Source organism: Heterodontus francisci, chromosome 1 (assembly GCF_036365525.1).
Source record: "Heterodontus francisci isolate sHetFra1 chromosome 1, sHetFra1.hap1, whole genome shotgun sequence".
Taxonomy (NCBI): Eukaryota; Metazoa; Chordata; class Chondrichthyes; order Heterodontiformes; family Heterodontidae; genus Heterodontus; species Heterodontus francisci.
Window position 1 is genome coordinate 56754556 of NC_090371.1, and position 21488 is coordinate 56776043.

At 43.1% G+C, this 21488-nt stretch overlaps 1 protein-coding gene across 1 annotated transcript in view; it reads right to left on the minus strand.

Moving 5' to 3' along the window:
• Nucleotides 1–4234: 4234 nt before the first annotated feature.
• Nucleotides 4235–21488, minus strand: part of txnl1 (thioredoxin-like 1) — a 44173-nt gene continuing 26919 nt past the window's right edge. Inside the window, exons 5-8 of the mRNA XM_068030893.1 lie at nucleotides 17692–17761; nucleotides 11764–11936; nucleotides 10733–10837; nucleotides 4235–4722 (exon numbers count right to left, since the gene is read on the minus strand). Coding sequence (XP_067886994.1) covers nucleotides 4693–4722; nucleotides 10733–10837; nucleotides 11764–11936; nucleotides 17692–17761 — 378 coding nt within the window. The 3' untranslated portion in view covers nucleotides 4235–4692. The remainder of the gene's footprint in view (nucleotides 4723–10732; nucleotides 10838–11763; nucleotides 11937–17691; nucleotides 17762–21488) is intronic.

The following is a 21488-nucleotide window of genomic DNA, read 5'->3' on the forward strand; positions in this document are numbered from 1 at the left end:
AGGTCTCCCCTTAAACCTCTCTACTGTAATGAGAACAATCCCAGCTTCTCCAATCTCTCTACATAACTGAAGTCTCTCATCACTGATATCATCCTGGTAAACCTCCTCTGTACCCTTTCCAAGATCTTGATATCCTCCTTAAAGTATGGTGCCTAGAACTGTACTCAATATTCTAGCTGTAGTTTGCACACATATAGCATGACTTCCTTGTTTTTGTACTGTATCATATTTACAAAGCCAAGTATCCCATACGCTTTACCTACTTGATCAAACTTTTCTGAAAATGTCAAAGATTTCTGACTATGCAGATCACATCCCTCTGCTTTTGCACCTCCTCAAAATAGTAACATTTGGATTATACTTCCTCTCCATGTTACTCCTCCTAAAATGCACCACTTCATACTAAGCAATATTAAATTATATCTGCCATCTGTCTGCCCATGAAGCATATCAGGACATCCTAAGGGAGTGAAAGGTGCTGCACAAATGCAGGTTAATTATTTTTTCTTTATGGTAGGGAGCCCAAAAGGGCACAGTATTCAAATTAATGTGTTTGTAGAAATTTACGTTTTTGGGGAACTGTGGCCCATGACTTCTCACATTCCTGCTACAATGTAACCATTCTACTGGTACATCAGGCTCATGGCACTCTACATTAATCGTTGATTATGGAGGATGTTCAGAGAAAAACATAGAAGGAGCTGATGAGGTTACCCAGGTTGAGTTTGAACTAGACCAGGGGTCAGCAACCCTTTCTTTTAAATCTGAAGAGCCTTTTTAAAGAAATTTACCTAAAATACAAACTGTTCGCAGCCACAAGGCAAAAAAAAATTAGAACAACTTTCCACTCTAAACAAATCAACAAATTTACTTACAAAAATGAATCCTTTTTGTCTTTTTTTTTATAATACTTGTAATAAATGAAATTGTTCATTTTAAATTTGCCAGTAAGACTCTAGGCTGTCATACCCAAGGTATCACTCATTCCTGCTACTTGGGACTTAGACAGCTCTCAAATTTGCTAGCAGGTCCTACTGCCTCTCAGTGTTCCAATCCATATATGCAGCAGACTGTTACATCCAAGCATTTTGCTCACTTTATACCCAAGGTTGGGAAGATCATCAGTCCTCTAATAGCGGCAGGAGGACCCTGAACGTCAGACAGCTGCCTGGTCAGATTTACATTTTTTTTTATTTCAGATTATTGTATTTGCAGTTTTTTCCCCTTGTACATTAATTGCTATTATTGCATTTACACTCATGTCATTAGTTTATATTTCAAAATATTACAGATTTTACATTTTTTTTAAATTCTAAAAGCATTGACTGTCGGTCATTTAATTGACAGATATTTCTCAACCCCTGGGCAGCTGCCTCCCATGATGTCATACACCAATGTGTCACTGTTGGGCATGGACGTTATCATCTCATACGACATGGAACGATGCAGCGCAGACACAAAGCACCATTACCTGAGCCACAGACCAGGCAAAGGAGATGGCGGCAGCCTCGAGTCGGTGGACACGGTGCTGGGCCCTAGAAATGATGTGGGCAGGGGCGAGGTCCACAGAGGAAGGCTGGCACCCAGGAGCACCCTGGGCCTTTGGCCTCTAACTGGCTCCTCCATGATGTGGTTGATCAAGAAAATCATAGTTAACCTTTGATCCCCACAGGAAAATTGCGTTACCCTCTCATTCGGAGTTGACATTTTCTCGACTTAATTTTTTTCATGAAAAAGTAGCTACATCCTTTTGTATCTGTTCCTGGAAAAAACTATCCCCCTATTCATTTTCAAAATCCTAGCTATCTAGCCTCTGGCCCTCCGTTCTCTGCAACAAATTTGCTCAACCACACCCTCACCTCCACCCTAGTGCACACTAGGCACCGTGATGCCCTAGTGCCCAATAAAAAGATCGGGTCTCACACTGGCCATTCCCTCGGTATGACTCTCATCTCCTCTTGCTTCAGTCCAAGGGACGCAGACTTGAAAGGATATGACAGACAACTGGTTTAGCCATCCACTACCATTCCTGGCTGGACTACTTAAAACAATGTTGGATCCTGCTCTCGTCTGCTAAAACCACTATTCCACTAAATCACTATTCCAGGAACAGCCTAGAATGCAAAGATAACCCCTAGCTTCTTTTCATTTTGCAAACAGTCATAAGCACCTCTTCCATCTCCTGCATCCTCACCTCCAACAATAAGTGTGAGCTGCTCATGGACTTTTGTCACTAAGACAGAGACCAGCCAAACAGCTGCCTCTGCCACATCCCTGCTTTCCATCAGCCAACCTTGTCAAATTTGCTATAATGTTCCTCTCTGCTTCAGCCATGAACTCCTCTCTCTAGTTTCTCTAACCCCCTCATGCCTTCTCTGAACCCATCTTGTCCATGAGCCCCAACGCCTGTTCTCTCAATCCTATTCCCACTAAACTGATCATCCAACATTCCCTTCAGATCCCCATGTCAGCTGAACTGTTCTCTTTCTTCAGGTACTGTCCTTCACTCCTTTAAATTTTCTGTCATCAGCCCACTCTTCAAAAAACTAACCCTTGACCCCACTGCTTTGGCAAATTACTGTCCCATGTCCAATGCCCTTGAACAGAAGAACATAAGAAACAGGGGGCAGGAGTAGGCCAGTCAGCCCTTCGAACCCACTCCGCCATTCAATGAGATCATAACAGTTCATCTACTTGAACATCATTTTAAACATGTTGTCGCCTTCCAAATCGTTCTCATTTTTCCTGGAACGCCATGTTTGAAACCCACCTATCAGATTGCCACTCCTGTCACTGTACCAGAACAGCTTTTATCAAAGTCACAAATGCCACCCGATGCGACTGTGACAAAGGTAAACTTTCCCTTCTCAACCTGCCTGCAGCCTTTGACACGGTAGACCACACCATCCTCCTCCAACTCCTCTCCACTGGTTCCCTTCTGGTCTAATTGCAGCCAGAGAATCACTTGCAAAGGCTTCTTTTCCTGCTCCTGTACCATTACCTGTGGCGTCCCCCAAGGATCTAACCTTGGCCCTCTCCCATTTCCCATCTACATGCTGCCACTTGCAACAACACCCGAAAGCACAGCACTAGTTTACACATGTATACTGATGACATCAGCTCTACCTCGTCACCACTTCTCTCAACTCCTCCACTGTTGCTAAATTATCAGACTGCTTATCCAACATCTAGTACTATGTGAACAGAAATTTCCAATTAAATATTGGCAAGACTGAGGCCATCGTTTTTCCGCTCCGCTCCAAACCGTTTTCTCGCAACCGACTCCATCTCTCTTCCTGGCAACAGTATGAGATTGTCAGTCTTTGTAACCTTGGTGTCACATTTGACCCAGAGATGAGTTTCTGACCTCATATTCTTGCCATCCTTGAGACTGCCTATTTCCACCTTCATAATATTGCCCGGCTTGGCCCGTCTCAGCTCATTTGCTGCTGAAACCCTCATGCATGCCTTCATTGCCTCTAGACTTGACTAGTACAACACGCTTCTGGGCGGGGTCTCCCATATTTCATTCCATAAATTTGAAGTCATCCTGCGTCTCAACTCGCACCAAGTCCCATTGCCCCATCATCCCTGTGTTCGCTGACCTACATTGGCTCCTGGTCAAGCAACATCTTTATTTAAAATTTCTCATCCTTGTTCTCAAATACCTCCATGACCTCACCCCTCCCCATCTCTAATCTCCTTCAGCCCCAAAATCCTTCAAAATATCTGCACTCCTCAAATTCTGGCCTCTTGTGCATCCCTGATTTTAAATTGCTCCATCATTGGTGGCACTGCCTTCAGCTGCCTAGGCCCCAAGCCCTGGAATACCTTCCCTAAATCTCTTCAACTTGCTTTCCTCCTTTAAGATACTCCTTAAAACCTCTGACCAAGCTTCTGGTCATCTGATCTAATATTTCCTTTTGTGGTTCAAAGCCATGCTTTGTTTTATAATGTCCCTGTGAAATGCCATGGAACATTTTATTACATTAAAAGTGCTATATACATATAACTATTTGCTGAAAATGAAAACTGTTCGATAAAAGTTAGAAACTGAAAATGTTAAGGAGACGCATGTAGCTTTGGAGCTGCGGGTTACCAACCCCTGAACTAGACCCAATATAAAAAGTAATGTAAATAATTGCATAAGAGTGTAATTTACCAAGTCAATATCCAAGTACAAATTTAATACGCTTGCAGTTAATTCTTAAAAAAAAAAAATCAGGTGGCACAATTAGGTAAACATTATTTTAATTATCCAACGCTATTAGCATTAGAGTTGACAGACAGCAAATGCAGCCATTTTTATATCTCAAATTTAGAGGAAACAGTTACCAGCTTACCATTGGAACCTCTGTGACACGAAGATCTGAAAAGTACCACCACATTTAGGTTGGCTAGTTACAGCATGGCTAAAAGCACAACTCTAACTTCCAGGTGCATTCCAAGCTGACTTCCAGAATGACTCATTTTTCAGAAAATAATTCAACCAGTTCATTACAATCAAGAATAATCCACAAAATATTTTGAACTGAACAATGATTTGCTTGCAAGTCTGGAAGCAACAGATTTTAGTGAACCAAATCAAGAGTCATGGCAATGATGATATTGCAGGAATCCAGAAAATACAGTATTGGCCAAATGCGGTCCTATCAACACACAGTCAGTATTCCCAGTCTTTTCTTCATTCAATTAGTGGCTTTCTCCTTTCTTTCCAGCAATCTAAGAAAATAAATTGAAAGCATTATTTTATGATCAACTCTAACATTTAACGTTTTAAACATCGTGCTTTGAATATTAAGTTGCCACTGAACAAAAACTTAAGGAATTTCATTTACCTGGAATAACTGGCACAATCTGCCATGAAGTTCACTAAAATTATGATTTTAGATCAAACAAATGCACATTCTTAATGTTTATTACCCAACATGCATGTCCAACAAGTGTCTTTTGATAGCATCAAGAACTTCATCGATTTTCTTCCACCCACCCACCAGCCCCAAAACCCCGAGGAGTAAAAGGCCAATTATATTCCACTGCTACTGCAGCCAAACATAATTCACTCATGACAGATGAATGAGAGTGCACAGCAAGATGGTAACACGATAAAGGAGCAGGGGAAGGTGCGTGATTTCAGAGCCGACCAACTACATTCCAAAGTAAATCAAAGTGTTATGTTGGAGGGAAGGAGGCGAGTGATTGGTTGGTGAGTATTTTTCTCTTTCTCTCTCTAAACTAGAGTATAGGTTCAAATTAGGAGCTGGGAAGTTAAAAATATTCAATCGGGTGATTTACTAAGAGTAACACTGGCATCTACCCAGCAATGTGGAAAATTGCCCATGTATGTCCACAAAAAGCAGGACAAAACCAACCCAGCCAATTACCACTTGATCAGTCTACTCTCAATCATCAGCAAAGAGACAGAAGTGGTCGCCAACAACGCTATCAGCGGCACTTGCTCAGCAATAACCTGCTCAGTGATGCGGTTTGGGTTCCGACAAGGCCACTTAGCTCCTGACCTCATTACAGCTTTGGTTCAAACATGGACAAAAGAGCTGAACTCCAGAGGGGAGGTGATTGATCGCCTTGACATCAAGGCAGCATTTGACAGAGAATGGCATCAAGGAGCCCTAGCAAAACTGGAGTCAATGGGCATCAGGGGAAAAACTCTCCAATGGTTGGAGTCATGCACAGCACAAAGGAATATGTCTGTGGTTTTTAGAGGTCAGTCATCCCAGTTCCAGGATATCACTGCAGGAGTTCCTCAGGGTAGCGTCCGAGGCCAAACCATCTTCAGCTGTTTCATTAATGACCTTCCCTCCATCATAAGGTCAGAAGTGGGAATGTTCACTGCTAATTGCATAATGTTCAGTACCATCCGCAACTCCTCATACTGAAGCAGTGCGTACCCGGATGCAGCAGGACCTGGACAACATCCAGGCTTGGGCTGCTAACATTCACCCCACACAAGTGCCAGGCAATGACCATCTCCAACAAGAGAGAATCTAACCATCTCCCCTTGACATTCAATGGCATTACCTTCGCTGAATCCCTCACCATCAACATCTTGGGGGTCACCATTGACCAGAAACTGAACTGAACCAGCTACATAAATACTGTGGTTACAAGAGCAGGTTAAAGGAGAGTAACGGACCTCCTGTCTCCCCAATGCCTGTCCACCATCTACAAGGCACAAGTCAGGAGTGTGATGGAATACTCTCCACTTGCCTGGATGGGTGCAGCTCCAACAACACTCAAGCAGCTCAAAACTGTCCAGGACAAAGCAGCCTGCTTGACTGGCACCCTATCCACCACCTTTAACATTCACTCTCTTCACCACCGATGCACAGTGGCAGCAGTGTGTACCATCTACAAGATGCACTACAGCAACTCACCAAGGCTCCTTCAACAGCACCTTCCAATCTCGCGACCTCTACCACCTGGAAGGACAAGGGCAGCAGATGCACAGGTACGCCACCGCCTGCAAGTTCCCCTCCAAGCCACACACCATCCTGACTTGGAACTGTATCGCTGTTCCTTCAATGTCACTGGGTCAAAATCTTAGAACTCTCTTAACAGCACTGATGGTGCACCTACACCCCAAGGACTGCAGCAGCTCAGCACCACCTTCTCAAGGGCAATTAGTGATGGGCAATAAATGCCAACATAGCCAACGACGCCCACATCCCCCAAACACATAAAAAATACATACGCGCAGGTTAAAAAGGTTCAATTTTGTTAACCAGCCTTTTATGTGGTACTTTTTGGGTTCACTTTTATGTTGATTGCTGTACTATTCTCATCCTCTTTGCCAGTCATCTTTTCCTCTTCACCTCCCCTCTCAACATAACTGTATTTGGCCTGGTTCTAACTTGAAGAATTCACCTGACATGCATCATATGCCTTCTCTTACTTCCATCATCTCTATTGTTATGAAAGTGGAGGGTCAGGGTCCAACTGGATTAAAAAAAGCTGCCTTTGGCTCTGGCCAAAGTATTTGTTAATTCTTGAAGGAAAAGGTTATGTTCCAGATGGCACACAGTCTGGCCTCAGAGTACAGGTAGACAGGTCGAAGCAGTTCGTTCAGGAGATATCGAGGGGATGTCTTCCAGAAGCTTCTCAGGAGAAATGCTGCTTCAATTTCTCTATTTCTTTCACTTGATTCTCAGGGTTTCTCAAAGAGGTGGAGAAAAGATGAACTGGTCTTCTCTTTTAGCAGGCTGACCTCCAACTGCCTCAAAACCGTATTCAAAAATGAAACCCACTCTTGACCACCATAAATCTAGACATGCCACTTCTCTAAACAACTCCCATAGTCAGAAGGCACCTGCTGTTTCCTTAGCTGAAGACATGTGACATCCATTACATGTTTTTTGAACAGAAAGCACTGCTTTTTTTTTAAAAAAAAGAACAAAATCCAGCATCTATGGAGTCCAGTCCCAAATGAATCCATCTCCACAATCTTCACCCATGAGTCCTCAAAAAATATTTAAAAATAGAAGCACTTTCATAACAATAGAGATGATGATGAAATAAGAGAAAGCCTTCTTTGGGCCTCCTTATCTCGAGAGACAATGGATACGCGCCTGGAGGTGGTCAGTGGTTTGTGAAGCAGCGCCTGGAGTGGCTATAAAGGCCAATTCTGGAGTAACAGGCTCTTCCACAGGTGCTGCAGAGAAATTTGTTTGTTGGGGCTGTTGCACAGTTGGCTGAGAAAGCATATGATGCATATCAGATGAATTCTTCAAGTTAGAACCAGGCCAAATACAGTTATGTTGAGAGGGGAGGTGAAGAGGAAGAGACGACTGGCAAAGAGAATGAGAATAGTACAGCAATCAACATAAAAGTGAACCCAAAAAGTACCACATAAAAGGCTGGTTAACAAAATTGAAGCTCATGGAATAGAAGCGTCAGGGTCCAACTAGATTAAAAAACTGCCTTAATGACAGAAAACAGCAAGTTGGAATACAGTTGAATTTCAAAATTTGTCAATGACATGAAACTTGGAGGTGTGGCAAACAATGAGGATGATACGAATTGCCTGCAACAGGAGAGGCTTGCAAAATGGACAGATGGAATTTAATACTGACAAGTGTGAGGTGATGAATTTTGAGAAAAGGAATGGGGAGAGGCAATATATATTTAATGGCACAGTTCCACAGAGTGTGCAGGAACAGAGGGACCTGGGGTGAGATCTTTGAAGGGGGAAGGACATAGAGAGAGTGGTTAGTAAAGCAAATGGAACATTGGGCTTTATAAAGAGGCATCGAGTACAAAATCAGGGACGGTATGCTGAACTTTTATAAAGCTCTGGTTAGGCCACAACTAGTGTATTGCATCCAGTTCTGGTTATCACACTTTAGGCAGGCTGAGGGTCACAGAGGCTGCAGAGGACATTTACCAGAAATGGTTCAAGGGATGGGAATTTTAATTGCAAGGTTAGGTTGGAAAAGCTGGGGTTATTCTCCTTGAAGTAAAGGTGATTATGTGGAAATTTGATAGGGGTGTTCAAGATTATGACAGGCTTTGATAAGGTAGACCAAGGGAAAACTGTTGCCATTAACTGCCGGTACAAGGACTAAGGGATACAGATTGAAGGTTTTGGGCAAGAGATACAGCAGGAATGTGAGGAAGAATTTTTTTTTTTATAAATGCAGCGAGTTTCAACGACCTGGAACTCGCTGCCCATGTGGTTGGAAGAAACGGAAACAGTAAATGATTTGGTTGCGTTTGCTGACAATGCAACCATTTGGTGGCGCAGGACTAGCACATGTGCAAATGCAGCATCTTTCACTGAAATATCACTGCCTGCGACATCTCAGACAGCTGCCAGGACTAAAGATGACACTGCTCAATTTATCACAAAAAACAAGTTTAACCCAAAAATCCCCTCAAAGGCTACCTGGGCCGATCGTTCCCCGCTCCCTGCCACCCCCAGCTCTCCGGCCACTTGCTCCCTGCTTCCCCCCCCCCCAACCCCAACAATCCCGCTCTCCAGCTGTTCACTCCCTGCTCCCCCCCCACCCCCCAACCCCACTCTCCAGCCACTCGCTCCCCGCACCACCTCCTCAGGTGCTCACTCCAGGCCTCGCCACTGTTCTCCCCACCACCCCCCACATCGTACCCCGCTTGCTTCCCCCATCCCATAACCCTGCTCTCCGGCCGCTTGCTCACTCCCCACTTACCCACCCCCCACTTCCCTCCAGCCGCGAGCTCCAGGCCACTCGCTCCCTGCCACGGCGCCCGAAGCAAGAAGGGCCTTGAGGGGTGATAGGGCGACGTAGGAGCAAGTGGTCGAAGAGGGACGTGGCACAGCCTAGAGCTCGTGGCTGGAGGGCACGCGTACACAAGGAGTGGGGAGCAAGCAGCCGGACAGCGGGGCAGGGAAGTAAGGGGCAGGGAACAATTGGCTCGGGGGTGTAGGGGAACAGTGGTGAGGTCTGGAGCGAGCAGCTAAGGTACGGGAAGCGGAGGGGGGTAGAAAAAGCCTCGAGGGCAGGAGCAAGTGGCAATGGGGGGGGGGGTGGGGGGGAAGCTTGGAGGCCTGGAGCGGGTGGCCAAGGGGTAGAGCAGCTAGTGGGGCGGGGGGGGGGGGGGGGGGGTGGAAGTGAGTGGCTAAGGGAAGGTAACGGCGTAATGGGGATCAAATGGCGATTGAAGCAGGGATGGTGGGAGGGAGCGGGGTACTGATCAGGTGAATGGAGACGCTATTGAGGGGTGGTGACGTCATGCGCACATTCATACTGGCAGGCTGGTAAATGTTCGCGCACACTGATAACGTCTGCGATCGCTCTGCGCTGTCAGCAGTCACTTTGAAATGATTTCTAAAGGAAATTGGATGTGCTCTTGAAGGAAATAAACTTGCAGGGCTACAGGGATCGAGTGGGGGAGTGGGACTGACTGGAATGCTCCATGGAGAACTAGCATGGACTTGATGGGCCAAATGACAATCTTTCTCTGCCATAAATGACTAGATGTAGGGCTCCAAACCACATCACCATGATGAATCTTGTATAAAAATCCAAAGATGTAATTCCAATGGCTTTTATCACCACTCTTTTTTTGAAAAGCACGCTAGACTATTTTTTTTCCACTTTTCTCTATTTCTGATTTCTAATGGCCTTGCGTCTTCTGTAGCCACAGCACTGTCATCCAACCCAAAGCTTTAAATGCACAAGACTAACCCAGCGATGCTGCCATCAACTTAGCCAATTCTGAATGTTCAAGCACTGTTAAAAGAGTTAGAATTATGAACAAATGAAATAGCAGAATTATGTATTGATTAAACTGACACACACATTTACGGCTTGCACAAAAGATTCCACTAAATGCTAGTTAATTTTAATAATTCCTGGATCTCTGGTAAGATTTGATCATCAAGACTAACCCAACAATATTCAAGGCAGTGGAGACAAGTAGCTAGAGTTAACATTTATTATTCATTATTTCCACATTAGCAACTTACCAAGCAATAAATTTCCATATAACTAGCCATTATCTGAAAAAATTCCAAGATTTGTTAGGCGCAACTTTTAGAGCCCAATGACTTTGAATTGTTGCCTTTCCCCTTGTACAGCCACAAGATGGGAGATATGCAAGTGTAGCCTTTGGTGTCTCACCTAACCAGTTCGAGCAGCTGGGAGCAGTAACTAGGCACATGGAAACTGGCAGATGCACACCGCTACACCAGCCAACTCAAAACTTCAAAATTCAATTTATTGGTAAAACTTACTCGTCTGAAGTCCAACATGTTTGTGGTTTGCACAGGGGTTCCAATAAATGCAAGGTAGTTAATTCTGGTGGTGTCCTCATCACCCTGGTTTGATTTGATAAAAAGCTGAAAACCAAAGTAAATGGCAGAGGACTTAATTAAAGCACACAAACAAGTTCACCTTTTGCATTGCCTAATCACACTTATACTGTTCCTCTGACTTTAATTATTGTGAAATAATTTGTTGGCAATCTAGGAAACCTAAGACTGCATTTTTTCTAAACCAACTGATTTAAATCACTTTTTATATTCTAAAAACAGCATCTGACCCATAGCCTCCAGAACTTGCTGGATTTTAACATTAAACACGCCACAGAAAGTTATGTCTAGTAATTAATAGCATAAGCACCCTTCTAATGAAGTGATAATTGTTAATAACTGCCAACAAACTGCTTTCCCAGAATGTAGACAAAATAAACTATAGTCTCATTCCTTCAGGCACTAAATTGCTGCAAGATTTTTAAAAAGATTTTACTTTTTCTTAAAAATTTATTTTCTCTCTCAATCCAGTGTTATGTCTCGCCATCTGATTTAACTAATTCACCTTCCTCCTCAGCCATTCCTATTTATTTATCAATCCTTAAATCTCATTGGTTAAGGAGATACACTGTTGCCCGTGCCATTCAATGTCCCAGATACCCTTTTTGCGCTGTTAACAACTCACACTTCCAGTAATTTAGGGTGCAAAAATTTGAACTGAAGGATGCAGGAAGACCAGCAGGATATGCCATGAGCTTCCCCACCTCAAGTTCCAGCTAAAATGCTCTCGTAGACTCCACTTTATGCTCCTGGCATCATTTCACAATAGTCTGAAGCATTTCCAAGGAAACTGCGTCGTGTGTTTTTTTTAAATCATTGTACGGTTAATAGTCATTGCAGGATCATTTGCTCATTATGCCTCCAACACAAAGTAAAATTAAATCAGTGCCAATAATTAGAGCACAAATATTGAACGTACTTTCTGAAACAAAATTTCAAACATTAGCACTCACTGTTACACTATTAATATTCTGAAATTTAACATAGCGCAATGGCACAACTCCATCTTCTTTGATGTCATCTGGTGTTAACTCCAGGGTTTGGGTTGGTTCGCTTCTTTCAGCATCATCAAAATCAAAAGAGCGTGGCAGATTTGTGAATATTTTTACAAACTTAGGACCTCGGCCTGTGAATGCAAGAATAATATTAAGCTACATAATGAAATTATGGGTTAGTTGGCTAGCCAACACTAATAAAGCTGACATCTAAACAACTGAATCAACTCTTTCCCAAGAGTGAAACAAACAAGTGCTATTATTATTCAAAGCAGGGCATAAGTAGTTAACATGATGAAAATCCCTTACACCCATTTTGCCACCTTCTCCTTCAAATGTATGCGTGGTAGTAAAGTGAAGTCCATGGCATCAATCTGCATCAGTGCAGTGCAATAATGAGCAATGATTATTGGACGAACCAAATACTGTTATACAGCCCTCAGTTAAATTAGTGAAGTATACATTGGGCTGCTCAACCTCAAGAAATCTTATGTTTAAAATAGCGGAATACTGAAGACTTATTGCCAGTCACCTTGCGAGGTATTTTCAGATGAGCTTTAAAAGTCACACTTTGAAAGGTCACAGATCCGAAACATCAACTGTGTTTCTCGCTCCACAGGTGCTGCCAGACCTGCTGAGTATTTCCAGCACTTTATTTTTTTAATTTCAGGATTTCCAACATCCGCAATATTTTGCTTTTGTTTAAAAGTTACACTTCTGCCCAAGATTGTACCCAAGTACCTCGAACAGAAATTATTTCAAACTTGGTGGTTGCAATAAGCTGACGTTATGTGGCTCCTTGGAACTTTTGCTGTTTAGGTGAAAAGCCGTTAAGAGTTTTGCAGGCTTTGGAACAAAACTGCCAATTTCAGGTCAATAGAGGGTCTCATCATGGAGCAGAGGTCCTCACTTGAAGCATTAAATTGGGTCAAATAAATCATTAATATAGATGTTGTATGGTGGAGACACGGTACCTACAATTGCTCAGTATGGTGGTCAGGAGTACCCAGTGCGACAGCATTTGATGGTCCTCAATGTCTTGAGCCATATCACATACTATGCCGGAGACAGATAAATTTATCATTTCCATTCCAGTTAGCAGATTAAGCTGGAAGCTAGCTTCAATTTGACTCAATGTAGTGTGCCTGGTAACAGCTTAATTTGACTAAGGGGACACACGGAGAGGAAACCATGCCCGAGAGGTAGACAGCGTGTATTTGGGAATTTGGTTCACTTGGGAATTCAGTGCAGAGGGGGAAGAGCTGCTCTTTTTTCAATCCCAGTAGCTGTTGAAGACACAAGTTGCTTCCCAGAAATAGAGGGTAACCTAGAGACAGTGGCCAGAGTTTGAAGAGCTGTGGGTTCAAAGCATTTTCAAGAAAATTGAAGTGTGACATCACAGCAAAGGCGGCAAGTGCTTGATTGGATGGTGAGCATTTTTCCTTTTTCTTTCATCTAAATTAGGGAATTTTAATCAGGGTAATTTTTATTTTATTTATTTTTATTTAGAGATACAGCACTGAAACAGGCCCTTCGGCCCACCAAGTCTGTGCCGACCATCAACCACCCATTTATACTAATCCTACATTAATCCCATATTCCTACCACATCCCCACCTTCCCGCAATTCCCCTACCACCTACCTATACAAGGGGCAATTTATAATGGCCAATTTACCTATCAACCTGCAAGTCTTTGGCTGTGGGAGGAAACTGGAGCACCTGACGGAAACCCACGCGGTCACAGGGAGAACTTGCAAACTCCGCACAGGCAGTACCCAGAATTGAACCCGGGTCGCTGGAGCCGTGAGGTGCTAACTACTGCACCACTGTCTAGCGTTTCGAAGAATGAGATGTGATCTTATGGAAACTTATAAAATTCTTACAGGGCGTAACAGGGTGGATGTAGATTGGATGTTTCCCCTGGCTGCTGAGTCCAGAACTACGGGACATAGTCTCAGAAAAAGGGGTAGGCCATTTAAGACTGAGATGAGCAGAAATTTCTTCAAAGGGTTTGAATATTTTGAATTCGAGGGCTATGGAAGCTCAATCACTGAGCATGTTCAAGACAGAAATAGATAGATATCTAGCTACTAACGACATCAAAGGATATGGGGATAGCGCAGGAAAGCAGCGTTGAAGTAGATGATCAGCCATGATCTAATTGAATGGCGTACTCCTGCTATGTTCAAGAAAGGAGGGAAACAAAGCAGGAAACTATAGGCCAGTTAGCCTAACATCTGTCATAGGGAAATTGCGAGAATCCATTATTAAGGTTAGAGCAGGCTACTTAAAAAATGATAATGGCATCAGACAGAGTCAACATGCTTTTGTGAAAGAGAAATAGTGTTTAACTAACTTATTAGAGCTCTTTGAGGAAGTAACAAGCAAGGTGGATAAAGGGGAACCTGTAGATGTGGTGTACTTGGATTTCCAAAAGACTTTCGATAAAGGTTCCACATCAAAGGTTACTACACAAAATAAGAGCGCATAGTGTAGCGAGTACCATATCTTATGGGCGGCGCAGTGGTTAGCATCGCAGCCTCACAGCTCCAGTGACCCGGGTTCGATTCTGGGTACTGCCTGTGTGGAGCTTGCAAGTTCTCCCTGTGTCTGCGTGGGTTTCCTCCGGGTGCTCCGGTTTCCTCCCACATGCCAAAGACTTGCTGGTCGATAGGTTAATTGGCCATTATAAATTGCCACGAGTATAGGTAGGTGGTAGGGGAATATAGGGACAGGTGGGGATGTGGTAGGAATATGGAATTAGTGTAGGATTAGTATAAATGGGTGGTTGATGGTCGGCACAGACTCGGTGGGCCGAAGGGCCTGTTTCAGTGCTGTATCTCTAAACATAAACATATTAGCAAGGATAAAGGACTGGTTAGCTAACAAACAGAGTAGGGATAAATGGGTTGGCAAGCTGTAGCTAGTGAAGTGCCAAAGGGATCTGTGCTGGGGCCTCAACTATTTACAATCTATGTAAATGACTTAGATGAGGGGACCGAATGTATGGGTGCTACATTTGCTGATGACACAAAGATAAGGAGGAAAGTAAGCTGTCAAGAGAAGGTAAAGACTCTACAAAGAGAAATAGATAGATTACATGAGGGGGGGAACAAGTGAACTTGTCCACTATGGCAGGAATAGAAAAGCTGTACACTGTTTAATGGAGAAATTACAGAACTCTGTGGTACAAAGGGATCTGGGTGCCCTAGCCATGAATCCTAAAAAGTTGGTATGCAGGTACAGCAAATAATTAGGAAGGCAAATGGAATGTTGCCATTTATTGCAAAGGGAATGAAATGAAAAAGTAGGGAAGTTTTACTGCAGCTGTACAGGGCCTTGGTGAGACCACATCTGGGATATATGTACAGTTTTGGTCTCCTTATTTGAAAAAGGATATAATTGCATCAGAGGCAGTTCAGAGAAGGCTCATGCGACTCATTCCTGCGATGAAGGACATATCTTAAGGTCCAACAGGTTGGGCCCATACACATTGGAGTTTAAAAGAATGAGAAGTGATCTTATTGAAAAATATAAGATCCTGAGGGAATTTGATAGGGTTTCCTCTTGTGGGGGAGAATAGAATTAGAGGACACAGTTTAAAAATAAGCGGTCTCACTTTTAAGGCAGAGTCGAGGAGAAAATTTGTTTTCCGAGAGTCATTACTCTGTAGAATTCTCTTCCCTAGAAAACAGTGGAGGCTGGATCATTGAATTTATTCAAGGCTGAGTTAGACAGATTTTTGACAGACAAGGGAGTTAAGGGTTATGGGGGCGGGGGGGGGGGGGGGAAAAAAGAGAGAGCAAAGTGGAGTTGAGACCACAACCGGATCAGCCATGATCTTATACAATGGCAGAGCAGGCTCGAAGGGCCGAATGGCCTACTCCTATTCCTACGAAACCAACTTGCCCCTTTGGCACAGTAACCTAAAATAGACAGGCATGTAAAACCCTCTCCATTATCTTGAGTTGTGGAAAGTGGTATTGTCATAGCTGGCTGTATAATGTTATGGTTTCCTATGTTTAAAACATTAATGATTATTGCCTCATGCCAGCTTTTTGGAATCATTGGCATTTAATGGATAAATTCTATCTTAAACAGCAGTTTCCCACTTTTAGTAGTCACAAGGGCATGGCAATGTTGTACATCCTAAGCTTTGCAACAGGAATGCAAAGGAGAAGATCCTCCACTGCTCCATTCCATCTATTCACACAAGCAGAATTCACCGACCACTATTGCTGTATCTGAATCACCACTCATCACACCCTTTGAAGAGTGTTTTTGTCTCTGCTGCCAGCAAGCTGTATAAACTATATGACTGCCTCAGTGGATGAGCTTTGATAAAATGAAAAAAGCAGTGAAAGATACCTTGGATCAGCTTGATATAAAGCTTCTTGTATTCAGCTTTGGTGATATATGCAAACAAGTCCATTTTGTAAAAATCCTAGAGCAGTTTTGGTGCTGCTTTAATTAACAGAGCTTCAAAATCAATATCCAGAATAGAAAGGCAGCGTTGGCGGCAAAGAGCTTTTGAAACTTTCAAAGGAACATCATTGATCAGAAAGCTGAGGTCCAGATTCTGTTTAATGTTCTTTCTGGCCAAGTAAAGTCACTATTTGTTACAGGTCAAAAATCAGATGCACATCTGTGAACGAAGCCCAATCTGGTTAATAGTAACCCTCAGAATGTTGATGGTGGACCAAAAGGTAATTGATGAAGCTGATTAAGCCAAGGACACTTCGCTGAGGAACAGCTACAACAATGTCTTGGGGCTGTGATGATTGATCTCCAAAAACACCATCTTTCTATGCATTTGGCACAATTCCAGTTACAGCATATTTATTCGTTGATGCCACAGAGCTCAATTTTGCTGCAGTTCCTTGGAATCATTGGCAGTTAATGGATAAGATGTTTCCTCTTATGGGGGAGACTAGAATTAGGGGACACAGTTTAAAAATAAGCTGTCTCCCTTTTAAGATAGAGTCGAGGAGAAAATTTGTTACTTGAAGAATGACAGATTTGCTGTTGGCTGTGTTAGATTTGTCCTATCTTTGGAGGATGTGACATACCTCTGCAACTTTCCATGCAGTCAAGTCCAGTGTAATATCTTCACTCAAATAGCTTAGCTAGGTGTCGCTAGTTCTGATTCACAGGTCTTCAGCGGTGTAGCTGATATATTGCTAGGACCTGTGCAATCTGCCTCTTAATGTCATTTGGAGGACATTGAAGTGGATGGACATGGGCATTTATTACAGTCAGGGGATGGTGGGGGCGCTCTCAAGAGGAAACCAAGTATAATGTTCCATTTGGCGCTTCTGGTTGAAAATATTTGGAAACACTTCAGCCTTGGCTTCCGCACATTTCAGTATCAAATCCAGTTAGCAAATTTGTTTTCCATCTTTCGAAAGTAGGAAATACCACACAATGCAGGATACTTTCCATAAAATCAAATTTATGTTGTCAATACAAAAACAGTAAAAATGTATATGTTAAAGGCTAGGCATGCTAAAGTTCCAAATTAGTTACAAGACCAAAAAAGGATTGGATTAAAAAGGCAACTTTTTTTTTAATGCTGCGGTACAGTGATAAGTAATGAACATGATGGCAGCCAGTCACTTACATAGGTGACAGAAAACACTCCAAAGTCGACAACTTGTATTTACATAGGGCAATCAACAGATGAAAACCAAACTCAGACCTGGACAAATGAAAGCAGAATGTGGGGGAAAGAAAATAAAGGCAAAGCTGCTGAGTAGAGTGTGAGGATAAGAAGTTTAGTCCTATTCCTGATACATGTAATAATTTCAGCAAAGGCAAATCAATTGGAAGCAAAATCAAAGCACAAGAAGAAAATCATTTTGAAAAATCTGCATTACGTAACTCACCATTGTCAGGCGCTTGAAGCCTCATTGAATAAAGCTTGACTGGCTGGTTAAATGCTATCGTCACAAGCAGCTGTTTCAAAACAAAAAAAATGAACTCCTTAAATAAAGGGTAATTAATTTAGAATTTATAACACAAAGACCATTTGGCCCAACATGTCTGTGCGGTGTTTATGATGCACTTACGCCTCCTCCTACTTTACTACTTCTCACCCTAACATATCGTTCTATTCCTTTCTCCTTCATGTACCTTTCTTGCATACCCTTAAATGCATCTCTGCTGTTGGCCTCAACCACACCATGTGGTAGCAAGTTCCACATTCTCATCACCCTGGGTAAAGTAGTAGCCCTTATTGGATTTATTAGCGATTATCACATATTTATAGTCTCGAGTTTTGGACTCACTTTGCACAATGTGATAGTCCTGACCTTCATCTGAACAACAGTTAACTTCCAAATTAACTCTCCTCTACATTGTGGTCTCCTCTACATTGGGGAGACCAAACGCAGACTGGGTGACCGCTTTGCGGAACACCTCCGCTCAGTCCGCAAGCTGGACCCTGAACTTCCGGTTGCTTGCCATTTCAACACTCCCCCCTGCTCACATCTCTGTCCTGGGATTGCTGCAGTGGTTCCAGTGAACATCAACTCAAGCTCGAGGAACAGCATCTCATTTACCGATTATGCACACTACAGCCTGCCGGACTGAACATTGAGTTCACTCATTTCAGAGCATGACAGGCCCCCATTTTACTTTTATTTTTAGTTATTTTTTACAATTTTTTTTGTGTTTATTTCATTTCATCTTAGTTTGTTCAGTTTGCTTACCCACTGTTTTTTTCATGTTTGTGCTTGCTGCTGTTCAATCTTCAGTCCGTTAACACCCTATCTGTACTAATGCTTTGTCTTTCAACACACCATTAACATATTGTTTGCCTTTGCTCCATGACCTCTTGGTCAGCTATGTGGCCTTGTCCAATCTACACCTTCTCCTTTGTTATCTCTTGCTCCACCCCCGCCTCACTTGCTTATAACCTTTGACATTTCTAATATTTGCTAGTTCCGAAGAAGGGTCACTGACCCAAAACGTTAACTCTGCTTCTCTATCCACAGATGCTGCCAGACCTGCTGAGTGGTTCCAGCATTTCTTGTTTTTATTCCAAATTAACTCATTGTGTTTACTTAACAACTTGACTTTATAGGCTTGTGTCTATTAATTGATGGGATAAATGGGAAAATTGATGCGTTTTCCACTTCACAAAGATGAGCCACACAGAATGCAAGACAATTGGAGTACCAGAAACTGAGTTCTCCACCAAAACATTCTGCCCATTTGTTCAAATTCAGGAAGAGTCACAGTTTATATTGAAGCTACAGAAAATGGTTGCGGTTTCTAATTTTTCATTTACTCAGAATCTAGCAATTAATTGTGAAAACCAGCACAGGCCATTTCCATGCAATCCCCTCTTCCCAAGAATCAATCTAGTGAACCTTTTCTGAACTACCTCCAATGCAGGTATATCCCTCCTTAAATAAGGATACCAAAACTTATGCCATATTCAAGGTGTGGTCTCACCAATGCCCTGTGCAGATGTAGCAAGACTCCCCTACTTTCATATTCCATCCCGCTTGCAATAAAGGCCAACCTTCCATTTGCCTTCATAATTACTTGCTGTACTTGCATGCTAATATTTGGTGTTCCAAATGAGGACATCCAGATTCCTCTGTACTGCTGCACGATGTCTCTCGCCATTGAAATATTTTGCTTCTCCATTCTTCCTACCAAAGTGGATAACTTCACATTTTCCCAGATGATACACCATCTGTCAAATTTTTGCCGATTCCCTGAACCTATCTATACCCTTTTGCAGAGACTTTGATCCTCATCACATCTTGCTTTCCCACCTATGCATCAGCAGATCTGGCTACAATGTACTCAGTCAGTCCCTTCATCCAAGTTATTAATCTAGATTGTAAATAGTTGAGGCCCCAGTAGTGTTGCCTGTGGCACCCCAATAGTTAGTTTCCAACCTGAACACGACCCATTTCACCCGATTCTATTTCCTGTTAGTTACCCAATCCTCCAGCCGTACTATTATGATATATTACCCACACCATGAGCTCTTATCTTGTGCAGAAAACTTTTATGTGGTACCTCAGTGAATGCCTTCTGAAAATCCAAATGCACCACATCTTCTATTTTCCCCTTTATCCACCCTGTTCATTGCTTCCTCAAAGAACTCAAATTCAAACAGTATTCCCCTTTCATAAAACCATGTACTTTTTCTCTTACTCGTTCATAGGATATAGGTGTCACTGGCTAGGCCAGCATTTGTCAATCCCTAATTGCCCTCAAGGTGGTGGTGGTGGAGCTGCCTTCTTGAACTGCTACAGTCCATGGGGCACAAGTACACCCACAGGGCTGTTCAGAAGGGCACAGGGCTGTTCAGAAGGGAGTTGCAGGATTTTACCCAACAGTGAGGGAGTGGCGATATAGTTCCAAGTCAGAATGGTGTGTGGCTTGGAGGGGAACTTGTAAATGGTGGTGTTCCCATGCATCTGCTGCACTTGTCCTTCTAGGGTGTAGAGGTCACGGGTTTGGAAGATGCTGTCGAAGAAGCCTTGGTGAGTTGCTGCACTGCAACGTGTAGATGGTACACACTGCTGCCACTGTGCATCAGTGGTGAAGGGAGTGATTGTTAAAGGTGGTGGATAGGGTGCCAATCAAGCAAGCAGCTTTGTCCTGGATAGTGTTGAGCTCCTTGAGTTTTGTTGGAGCTGCACCCCTCCAGACAAGTGGAGTGTATTCCATCACATTCCTGACTTGTGCCTTGTAGATGGTGAACAGGCTTTGGGGAGTCTGGAGGTGAGTTAATTACCACAGAATTCCTAGCCTCTGACCTGATCTTATGGCCACAGCATTTATATAGCTGGTCCAGTTCAGTTTCTGGTCAATGGTAACCCCCAGAATGTTGATAGTGGGGGATTCAATGATAGTAATACCATTGAACATGAAGAGGAGATGGTTCGATTCTCTCTTGTTGGAGATGGTCATTTTCTGGCACTTGTGTGGTCTGATTGCTACTTGTTGACCTGCTTGATTGCATTACCTACAAAATGTCCTGTTATGATTACCTATTTTAGAATGGTTACAACACAGGAGGTTGCCGTTTGGCCCATCATGTCTGTGCTGTTTCTTTGAAGGAGCAATTCACCTCAGACCACTTCCCCACCTTCTCTCCCTAGTCCTGCATATTCCTCCTTTTAATAATCCAATTCCCTCTTGAATGCCTCAATTGTACCTGTCTCCACCACACACTCAGGCAGTGCATTCCAGATACTAACTACTCACTGTGCGAAAAACCTTTTCCTCATGTCGCCATAGCTTTTATGGCTGATTACCTGAAATCTGTCCCCTCTGGTTCTCGATCCTTCCACCAACGGGAACAGTTTCTCCCCATCTACTGTCCTGACCCCTCATTATTTTGAATACCTCCACCAAATCCCCTCTCAATTTTCTCTTCTGCAAGAATAGTCCCAACTTTTAGTTTAGTTTAGAGATACAGCACTGAAACAGGCCCTTCGGCCCACCGAGTCTGTGCCGACCATCAACCACCCATTTATACTAATCCTACACTAATTCCATATTCCTACCACATCCCCACCTGTCCCTATATTTCCCTACCACCTACCTATACTAGGGGCAATTTATAATGGCCAATTAACCTACCAACCTGAAAGTCTTTTGGCATGTGGGAGGAAACCGGAGCACCCGGAGGAAACCCACGCAGACACAGGGA